Below are 12,169 nucleotides of genomic sequence, written 5' to 3' on the forward strand. Positions count from 1 at the left end.
ATTTCCTTAGTTTTATTTATTTTATATATTTTTGGTTTTCATATTCACTTACTTTATATAAAACGCATCTTGTCGACGCGTGAGGACTCGGCATATTAGTGAGGTACCAAAATGTCTTCAGAATATTTTAAAACTGATATATATATATAGAGGAGCAGGCACGAATCCATGTTAGGAGGGCCGACTTGTGGGTCTGAAAATTGTGCATCCCGTTTTTACGGGCCAACCGCTTTTTTTCTCCAAATTATTCGGTTGTCCAGTCATTTTGATGATTAATAATTAATTATAATTGTGATTATTATTAATTATAATTTTGATTCGTATTAATTATAATTTTGATTCGTATTAATTATAATTTTGATTAATTATTAATTTATAATTTTGATTATTATTAATTATAATTTTGATTAATTATAATTTTGATTAATTATAATTTTGATTAATTATAATTTTGATTATTATTAATTATAATTTTGATTATCATTAATTATAATTTTGATTAATTATTAATTTATAATTTTGATTATTATTAATTATAATTTTGATTAATTATCATTTTGATTATTAATAATTAATTTTTGGTGATTTTGATAACTAATATACACATAAGAATTACTAAACACAGATTGGGGTAAGTGGAGTAAGATTGTTCCATCAGCCCCTACAGCACATTGCGATGATAGGTGTATACAGGAAGGGGGCATAAGATGCTCGTCTCCTTTCCCCTTTCCAAAATTATCAAAAATGTATTACCCATGTAAAAAAAATATATCGGAAGAAAAGTACCTTTTATATGTTATTATAATCAATATATCAGAGTTATACAGAAGGTGTGAATACCTTGAAGTGGCAACAAACTCAGAGTGGTGATACTTGGCACCAAGAGAAACAAAAATTGTCATAGAACATGATATCGCAAACCACGTCTAGTCGGTGAAAATCGCAAAACTACTTACCAAGGGTGTGACAAAAAAAACGAATAATAAGTAGAAAATACATTTATTTGACAGCATGATTACTACACAGCCTGTGGTGCACAAAATAAAGTACAATAATAAGTGCAAAATAAGTACAAAAAAGTAACATTGATAATTATAAAAACCATTCACTTGACAGCATGATTACAATACAGCTTATACTCTCGACGTCTATTTTTGCGATTTTCACCCACTAAACGTGGTTTGTGATGGCTCTATGGCAATTTTTGTTCCCCTTGATGCCTAATATCACCCTCTCTGAGTTTGTCGCCGCTTAAAGGCAATACCCTGTGTAAAATGTCAATACTATCTGAAGAGTTGATAACTGATTAAAATTTTCTCTTTAAAATATTCCTTTCGCCTCTTCCTCCCCAAGCTTGTTTTGCCCCGCTTCCAATGCTCGGGCCTGCGTAAGCCCCTGAATAGAATTTTCCTTCCAGAATATGTATGGAGAGTCTGACCACTACCGTCTGACACTGCTGTAATGAACTTCGCCATGCATGCACGAGAGGAGGGATCATTTTTTCACATGATTACATTCTGAACACACTATATTTCTAGCTTGTGTGTTCAGTTTCGAGCATTAATTAATGGAGTGGTATAGATAGTGAAGATAGAAATTAAAGGTGGCATTAAGAATATTTCTTATTTTCATAAAGGGCGGTTGTGACGTAATAATCGTTCTAACCCCCCTACCCCCGGATAAAAAGTCAGGTAATCCGAACCCCCTTCCCCCTTTTTTAATGCTTGACCCCAGTCTTCTGATCGAGCTACACGGTCCAGAGCCTGTAATTAATTATGACGATTCACTTATTTGTTAGGCAATTTATGTATAAAAATTTTCTTATATTCATTATAATAAATATCCTAATTAATTTGGGGTCTCGCGGCCCTGTTGGTCCACTCGTTAAAATGTCACTGGCTAACCAAGGTATGGATGAGTAGAAGAGAAGATGATGATTGCTTTTCGTGCCTTAAAGTGGCCATATTATCTTTCCCCTCATTCTGAAACGACGGCTGATTTGGCGGAAAATATACAGTAATCTAATTAATTGAAAGTATTTCTTTTGTGAGGAGGTCGTCGTCCCCTAGATCCAAGCCTGTACAGTTCATAAATAATATCATTAATATGCACAGTGAAAGCTGCCGGAATGCTCCAGGAAATGAAGAATATATAGTTCTTTTAAAATGAAAAACGGATTATTAAATAGGAATTTTTGAGTAATAATTACATTTTTGAGTAATAAGTGGCATTTTATCACTCCAAAACTCACCTTCATTCTCAAATAAAAAGCATTTGTCAGTTTACCTATTCCTGTTATCAAGTGTTTCCATATTTTTCGTATTGCCCTGTTTATATGTGATTAAATAAAATCAATGCATAATAATATTGTACTTTAAAACCTGCAGGGACGTAAAACACCTGTTTATACCTGATTAATGTGATGTTTTTAAAACAAATAAAATAATTTGAACAATTTAGTCCTTGCATGCGTACAAATGTGGTAGTTAATTTTCTCACAATATTATTATTTTTTAACTTCAGAAAGTTGAGCCCTGTGTTTAGAGGACTGCGTGAGTTTTGAGTTAGAAATATGGTGAATATGAACTTTGGGGGGGGGGGGTTAATTATGTCCAAATGAAACTGTCTCCGGGAAAAGTGGGATTTATTACATAAAATGTAGAAATAGAATTCTGAAAAAAAATTGTGAAGATATAGCATAAGTCTCTTCAAGCTATTCTTCTGCGTTTAGTACTTTTAGTTTTCATTCTTCTGCCCCTTACTGGGGCAAGCCGTAAGGTAGTGGTTCCAAATTTGTGGGTCGAGGGGTCACGTCATTGAACCAGGGGGATCGCAAGAGATTCTCCGAAATAAAAACTTCCAAATAAGAAATTAATTTTTATTTTAAAAATATGTCAAAACTAAAAAATATCTTTACTGATCTGAGGTAATTGCCATGTATCATACAATGTAATTTTATCAAATTCTACTTGAGCAATGATCAACATATCAAACTTATATTTTTACAGGGTGACACTAGCTAGAATCACCCGATTTCAAAATTGTATATTTCTTCAAAATCAAAAACAAAGAATAGGATAAGAAGAGCCTTATATTTCAGGGAAAATACATAAATGCCTTTTTTGGCCTATTTTTGAACATTTCTTTTTGTAAAAATGTGTTTTTTTTTCAAGCTATATGCACATGATAAAATATTATGCAATGCCCATAAAAAAAATTTATGGTTGTGTTATTGTAAGTACGGATAGCTTCTCGATTAAATCCAATATGTTTGTCGTATTTCTTTTTTTCAATTAGAAAAGTTATTTTATTGAAGAGAAGTTTTTTCTATTAAGAAGTTATTGCATAGCTTCTCAAATTTCCCACTGTTAATAACATTTTTAATTTAAGTCATTATTCACCCAACCCCATTCAGTAATATGTATTACAATAAAACATATGGTCCATGTTAGTTGATAGAAATCACGATTCACAAATATGGGATCATATTAAATCTGTGAAAAATTCACGAGCGCTTAAAGGGCAGTGTATTTTTGAATGAAAATAAATTTCCCCTCAACGTTAATTCTTTCTGAAACTTCTTTCGTTATTACTGTATCATTTATAAATTTAATGTTGCAATAAATCACATGGTATCAAACACAAGAATCTCTTAATTAATGTACACTTAATTAAGCTAATTGATCTCGAACGCGACATGATTAAGTCTTGAAAACTAATCAATAAGAGTCATTTCCCTTTGAGTTTTTTTCAACAATTTATTTAAAAAAGTGGATATGTTTGTTCACAATCAGTTTTACTGCGACTTACAAAAAAAAATTTTCCTAATAAATGATTGTTTTTCTTTCCTTCCAGCTTCCAAAGGTTGTGAGTTTCCGTCCCGCTGGACCGGAACGTGGTTCCAGAAAGGAGTTCATCCTCCAATCAAGGTAGAGAAAGATGTTTTCTCTTCCAAGGGAAAGTGCATAGACGCAGATGGACATATGTTCTTCATTGAAAATACGTAAGTTAAACTATCTAAGAAATCTAAGAAACGAAATTAGAGCGCGTCGATAAGAAATTCGCCTATAGTACCAAATGATGTTCAGAGTTAGAGGTGTCGGGGGTTCAATTACCCGATACGATGACATGACCACACATTAAAACTATTGCTACCGCAGGGACTCTCACACCGAGGGGTTAGCGCACCAACCTCTCGGTGAATATGACCGGACTGTTGTTCGGAATCGGCAACGAATTGTAGTTCTCGGTCTAATTATCTCTCAGAAAATGGCCGTGGTGCGACAAAATGATCAAAATGATCATGGTCAAACCAAAAATTAAAATCTCAGTATTCACCTAATTTAGATCTCTGCGCTCTCGAAATATAATTTTTTATCAAGAAATTTAAAAGTGAAACAAAAATTTTCGTTTGATTTATTTAATCGTTCAAAAAATTAAGATCGTGTTTTTTTTCGTCATCAATTTGCCTTCATTAGTGGAAGACTATTGCAAAAGCAGCTCCACGCGTACAGGGATTACAGCATCTCAGCGATTACTATGGACTGATTGCGACATTAAGTACGGGAATTTTTGTCACTGGGGGGGGGGGGGGGGGCGGGGATGAACTCGTTCTAGCCTTCTACGTAATCTTGGAGCCTGATAAAGATAATTTATAGGGGAAAAAAGTTTGGTTAAACCTTAAGCTTCAGAATGCACACATAAAAAAACTTTCAACGGGAAAAAAAATTGATGACATTTTACGAACTCTCGATCATTAAAAACATTTTCGCTTTCCATGTTATGATATTTATCTGTTCCATTCTTTGCAAAAATGCTAACCGTTTCCGAATGATAGCGTTATCCGTGATTCTAATAAGCAGCGTGTCGACTGTATTTTGTATAGGTGATTTTTCAATGGAACACTTTTCCACCTATCCCTTAGTTTGCACCTACTGAAAATCAAAAGAATGCCGATTTCATTGGAGAAAATATGACATTTTGCAGAGGGTTTAATGATTTCTACAAAACTTCTCTCGTGTAGGGGAATTAGAGCCTTCTGCAGTATCGAAAAAATTACATTTTTCTATATCGATTACCCTTCGGCGAATTGTGTGTGCAAAATCCTCTCTCTAGTGCACAACGTTTTTTTTTTCCTTTGTGTCAAGAAAACTCTCTTCATTCGCCAAGAGACACGTGATGAAAAGTTAAAAGGTTATAGGCTGAATTATGAAAAATTTAAATTTTTTGCAAATTCCCATTGGCACCAAATCGCTGCGTAGTAAGTGCATGGGGAAAAATTATTAATCTCATATTAAATTACGATTAATTTTGGCCCATGCTAGTAGTTCTTAAATACGTCTAGTCATAGGCCCCGTAAATCTTGATGCCTTCCATGGACCTCCACTTATAGCAGCAGAAACCACAGCCATATAACAGCGAGAATATTCTCGAACATAACTATATAGAGTATCCTCTACTGAATTTCAAAAGAACTATAACAACGTTTCATACTCTTACTGAGAGCTGTCGCCACGATCAAAATTTCTATCAAATCGTGACGATGTTATACTGCAGTCTTTCAACTTTGCAGCGGTAATTTTTCGCATTAATTGAATTAAAAATATTTTAAAGTAATTCATTTATGCAAGGCGATTCTTATAGAACCCGGTCAATGAATTTGCTAATACTTTCCTAGTTGATGCGTGTAACCGCTAAACATTAAGAGATATTAATGTCGTGGCTTTGTAGAGTTGAATAGTCGAATAATTTATGAATGTTGCGAACAGGTGGCAGCACATACGGTGCTAAGCTGAAGGACACATTATATCCTAAGATTCCCAGACCTCAGAAGCCTTGCTTTCTTTTTATGGGAGGGTTCCGAAAAACAGAGGGTAAGCATTGAACATTGAAGGACCGGAGACACCGTTCTTCACATCTGAGAGAAGTATCAAAACGTTGCCGAGTGAAAGGTGTGTACCAGAGTGAACACCGACAAACCTCACACTCACACATTACAAAATTTGAAAGACAACATTTCCACTGCGATCAGAGCAATCACCAAAGGAACACTGCAACAAACACATCATTAAGAATACGAAGTATCGACTGGTCGTGTATCTTCAAGAAAACGGCACCAGCTCTCAACACATGCTCTAATCACAATGAATGTCACTCAAAGATACAGTACGCAATCCAAGGTCAGCTATATATCAAACGACTGATTATACGTATGATATCTTTAATGGAACAGGTTCTACATGAATTACACTGCATTATTTTTTTTTTTCAAATTATAATTTTTATTACTCAACAATTGGGCTGTGAACCCCAATAGGGCACCACTGGTACCTATGTTATTGATAAGTATTGAACGTTTTGAGATAGAAATTCGAAAAATTATCAAGATCCATGAAGTAAGAAAATTGTCACAGAGAATTTCATTTTCCTCAAAATGAAGCCTTAAAAAGAAGAAGTATATGAATCTTCACAAGTAAATTAGCTCAGAACAAAAGGAGAAACCACTGAAAAATTCTGAGAGAAATTCTCTTTGGTCCAATTAAATTTCCAGATCATTTGGTACGAAGTTTCTGAGATAAAAAAACAGTAAGGTTATATAAAAGATATGATATATATGAAAATCGAGCAATTGTGCGGTCATTTGCATCTCCGTGGCATCTGAATTCGGTCCTTTTTTTTTCTCATGAACGCGGATGCAATAAACCACAAATTGAAGTACGTACATCATTCCTTCCTCGTTTTTTTTATTTCGGTTATTCACTCTGACGGCGGCGGCGATTCTCCTTTCACTCCAACGAAAGCTACTTTGTTCTTGGAGTTTGCTCTCCGCCGCTGTCCAATATAACCTTAATGGACCGTCGCCATTAAACGGAAATTACATGGGCATGTAATTATCTAAAGCTTATTAAAACTGCATTTACCCTGGAAGATTAAATGGTTTTATAGGACGCCTTGATGATAAAAGCGCGGGCTGAAAACGAGCTCCTAAGCGCCATTCGGGTAGATAAGGGCAATTTCTGAAGGTTATAATCATTTAAGATCATTAGATAATTCCTTCAATATTGAGTTAAGGAAATTTAGATTCTCTTCGATCTGGAGCCTTGATAAAGACTCTTTCTGTCCCATCCCCCCCGTTACTCCTGTCGCTTTTATTCGGATCCTGAGGACACGTCATGAGAAGTTCCCGATTGAATACATTTATATTCTAATGTGGCATTCACATCAAGCCTAGAAAATGATATGAAGATTTTGGGCATGGAACTTAATTTTCACGAATGCAATTTTTTTATTGTCATATTCAAAATATCTAAGGATGATGCCACTCTCTGATATTCATACGAAGGTTTCGGCAGCTGGCTGATGCGAAGATGAATCCCGGAAAGAAAGAAAACTCAACTGCCTTGCCGAGACTCGAACCAACGTGTTCTCACGTACCGGATGAGCGCGCTAGACCACTACGCTACAAGGGGGAGCCTTGTACCGTAGGCGATTGAATTTTCTTTGTTTCTTGAATTCATTTGTGCATCAGCCAACTCTGTTGGAAAACCTTCATATTCAAAGTATTATACTGTATCTTTTGGTGAAGTGTTGCAATGTTAAAAAAAGTATTAAAATATTATTTATATGAGCTTAATTAATGTAAGTGCCACAATAGCATCTCTACAGACCCTTTCTCGGATGAAATTAAACATTTGTGCAACCACTGTTCATTTAAATTGTGATTGTTCATGTTCGCAAACAGTACGGTATATTTCAAATGTAATTCAACTGAATTCATACATTAATTTTTTCATTGTCAATTTCTTGGGGATGATCGATTTCTAAAAACAAACAATTAACAATATGTATGCAAAATCAGAAGCCACAAAAGGACGTTGCTCACCAAGGTAGCTTGTAACCTAAATAAAGAATATAATAGAAAAAACGAGTACAAAAAATAACATTGGAAAAATCCCTTAAAAACATGGTTGTCATAGTCTAAATGGAGCAATCAAATACCAATAAATCAGCAGAAAAAGGTAAAATACACTGCTCATAAATGTATAGCTGTCATTCATTCGAATATGAATTCCCACCTACCCTATCATATTTCCTCTTGAAGGACTCTATTATAGGGAATTCGCGACAACAGAGGGTAAGCTATTTCATTTACAGCTCTATTAGAAAAAAACAACTTCATTCGACACAACAATCTAGAACTGTCCCTAACTAACGTAGGCACTGAATCAGTTCAGGCATATCCTTCCCTTCATAATAAGGTTTACAGAAAAAAAAATATTCCAAATTTTATAGATATTTGTGACTAGTGTTAGATATTACACAGCATTAACCAGACATAAAGTGGAATCTCTCGACAACGGACACTCTTGAAAACGAACATTTTTTTCGGCTAATGAGGAATTTCCGTTAATAGGCAGTAAAATACATGGAGGTGTCTGTTATAGAGAGGTTTCACTACAGTATGTGCAGTTAAATTTATTGCCACCCTTTGAAATTTGTAATATATCCGTTCATTACAGACGTGATAAGTGCTTCCGCTGTGTGGTGATATATGAGAAGCATCCCAACGTCTTGCAATATAGGGAAAGTGAGTATCAAATCATAAAAATTAATTACTCGCAGTTTTAGCATCGTAATTTAAATTAATATGTTGATTGTACAGTCGACGCTCGTTATAACAACCCCCAAAGTTCCATGGGAAATGGAAGTTATATTGGGAAGTCGTTATATGGGAACATTTAGACCACATCCTACCGGTCGTTGTAGCGGTGTGGTTGTTATAACGAGTGTCGACTGTATAAATTTTATAAGCGAATTATTTTACCAGTGTGTAATAAATTTTTTCTCAATAATCGGATCCATTAAATTATTTTGAGTGATAATGATAAAATTGCAGGCATGTAGTTAAATACACGAGGGTCATTCGGAAAGTAATACCTTTTTTCCAAATAAAATAATAACTACATAAAAATATTTTTACAAAACTCTTTATTATACATTTTCATACCTTATTGTACTCGTCTACATAGTTTCCATTTAAATTCAAACATCTGTCTTACTTTTAAGGACAAATATTTTTCGAATACCAGCATTATAGTCCTTTGCCGCCATTCCATGAATAAAATCTGAGGCCTCTTCTTTCAGCTCTTCATCGTTTTCAAAACGTTTTCCCTCCCACAACTCTTTGAGCTTGGTAAAGAGAAGTCAGGACCGCGTGGAGGATGATCAATAATTTCCCAACGAAACTTTTTAACGATTTGTTTCGTTATCTTGGCAACGTGAGGCCACGCATTGTCATGCAGCAGCACGATGCCTCAAGACAGCACTTCCATTCCTTCGATTCCGAATTGACCGCCGCTATTTCTTCAGTGTCTCTCAGTATGCATCTGCGTTTATGCTTGTGCCTTGCGGCCTGAACTCAATGGGCAAAATTCCTTGACGGTCTCAAAACAATGCTATCATGGGTGTTCGAGTCGAGATTGATTGCTTGGATTTTTTTTGGTCCATTCGGTGACTGAGGATGATGTCACTGCATAGACTGACTGTTAGTTTCAGGTGTAGCACAGAAAACCTAAATTTCATCCCTTATTCAATATTTAAGAAAGAAACTCCTCCTTTCATTTGAATAGCGCTTTGAAAACAGAGGTTATGCGTTTATGTTAGTGTTCGTTGGTGAGCATGCGAGGAACGCAGCTTACACAAATATTTCCGTACTTCATTAGTTTTAAGAACTTCGTAGACAATAGTGCGATGCACACTTGGAAAATTCTCACTAATCACACGTCGATCTTGCTTAATCAGTTTGTCGACAGACTGCAACAAATCACCCGTAATGACGGAAGGGCAGCCACTTCGTCCATCATCATCATGGACACATTCTCTCTTCCAACATTGGAACTTCGATACCAACGATGCACAGATGACGCACCCATCCATCACATTACCGAACACATGTTTAATATTTCTAAAAATTTCAATTGGCTGCCCATATTTTGCATAGAGATAACGAATTACAGACCTCACTTCACACAAACGGCGGCACGCTCGATAATTTTAGACATTTTGACAGCTCACCAAAAATTCAAAGATCGTCAGAATGCGATGCAATCTTGTACACAGACGACTGAATGAAACTGGTTGACCATGTGTCGTACACTTGCCGAATCTAAAACGGCGCGCATGCTCAAACGGATATTATTTTCTGAACAACCCCCGTATACCCAGTATATTTAAAGTAAATATTTTGTGAATAATACTTTCAATGTGAGAAGAGAAAGTTAAATTTTTTAATTGCATTTATATAAAGTGAGTTTATTGTTTTATTACTACAGTTATATTTTATTTCCAGCATACTGCTACAGTTATTCTTCCTTACGACAGGCTTGCGGCACACTCAATGCAGATGCACCACTTCATTCAATGTTCCGAGGTATTGCAATTCATCATTGGCATTTACAGTTTCAGATTTTTATCAGTAGCAAAGTATTTATTTCATGCGAAAAATAGTCATAAACATTTAGGTATAAACAGTAAGAATGAATATATTTGTTCAAAGATAGCTCGTCATGCCACGTTGATAATACGCATATGAAAATGCTCATTACTAGGCTCCGGATATTTATGACCTAAACATCTTAAAAATATGCAAGCATTTATGACGTAAAAATATTAAAATATGACCTTCAAATTTGGAAATATTACCTTATAATTTTCCCATTATTTCACATATTCTCTCTTTTTTTATTGCTTCTTATGTTAAAAAAGAAACAAAGAAATCCATCAATTCACCTACTTAATTGAAACTTCCTCTAACTGATTGCAAAAAGATATACCTAACTGATACCTATTACAGTGAAACCACGATACAATGATACTCGATATAACGATAAATCCATATTTATCGTTCAATTTCTGGAACGATATTTTTTTCATGTCTTGTTTGAAAACATCTATACTCTAATGTTAAACTGCTGCCTCTCGAGGTTTCACTGTATAAGTAACCGCATGAGTGCGCATTTTATGTGTAATCTGGATTTCGAATTTTGAGTGACGTATAACGTTTGCATATATTTATAGTTGTAGGTAGGGTCATAAATAGAGGGTGATGCCCGGACCACCAGTGGTGGGTGCCAAATGTAATTTTTGTTCATTCAAAATTACGAGGATAGGGCACCAAAATAGGTATTTGGCCTGGGCAACGGTGTCAATTTCTGTTTTTGGTTGCGGCCAGGGTTGTAGGATTTTTTTCGAGACTTTTTAACGGGGAGATCGACTAACGTTTGCCGCTGAAGCAAGAAAACGACAGAAAACAAACTTCAACCAACCACAACAGCAACGGTGGAATTCGAACCCACGTCCTTTCGGGATTCGGATCCCTCGTGATAACCACATGACCGCACAGCGGCTACGATTGATGCTGAAAATATTCTGTCCAAAGTCGTGGAAAACATTTCCTCTACATTTTAGTCTGAGCTTTATAATTTAGGTAAGGCCAAACTTTCGGTGATAAATGACCAAAAAAAATCACTTGAAAATTCCAAAAAACATGAATGGTCGCTCAAAAATGTTTAAAATATGGCCAATAGCTCAAAACTGACCAAACTATGAAATGCCATAAAAAAGATGGCATGCCATAAATATCCAGGCCCTACCCATTAGTATATTCATCAAACTGAATAGGGTGAAATTTAAAAATAAGGTCTATTGAACAAGAAAGTAGAGTTTCTATATAACGACCTGGGATCCCTTAATAGATTCCTTTTTTTTATGAATCTGTACTTGGATTAAGTGAACAACTGAATTATTAAAAAAGCTCCTACCTATAACGGCGTATTAATCACAATTTCGTTCGTTTGTTATGCATTGCGAATTGATTCTGTCACAAATTTCCTATGTATTCTAATTTTCGGAAGTCGCTTTACTTGACTGTACACGTGAAAACATTTTTTTATTTACAGTACGAAATTTGTGTTCCTCAAATTAACTACTTCAAGTATCTTTCGATGATTGCTAACAAGTACTATTGTTGGAAAATGACGCGTCACAATGAGACTATTTTCATATTTTCCGTGTATTTTTGAAATTTCTGAAAAACAAAACATCGGGAAATATATATACATATATACTTAAAATCGTGAAAATTATCATGCACCTGTGGGTAGGTTACTTA

The 12,169-nt window shown here is 35.0% G+C and overlaps 1 protein-coding gene across 1 annotated transcript in view; it reads left to right on the top strand.

Moving 5' to 3' along the window:
* LOC149075807 (uncharacterized) overlaps positions 1-12,169 on the top strand; it is an 82,032-nt gene that overhangs the window by 53,909 nt on the left and 15,954 nt on the right. The window contains exons 2-4 of the mRNA XM_089243316.1: positions 3,856-4,003; positions 8,520-8,587; positions 10,349-10,429. Of these exons, the coding sequence (XP_089099442.1) occupies positions 3,856-4,003; positions 8,520-8,587; positions 10,349-10,429 (297 nt within the window). The remainder of the gene's footprint in view (positions 1-3,855; positions 4,004-8,519; positions 8,588-10,348; positions 10,430-12,169) is intronic.

Source organism: Pholcus phalangioides, unplaced genomic scaffold (genome assembly GCF_987345545.1).
Source record: "Pholcus phalangioides strain wild (caught in Gottingen) unplaced genomic scaffold, Ppha-v1.0 ptg000015l_1, whole genome shotgun sequence".
Classification (NCBI taxonomy): domain Eukaryota; kingdom Metazoa; phylum Arthropoda; class Arachnida; order Araneae; family Pholcidae; genus Pholcus; species Pholcus phalangioides.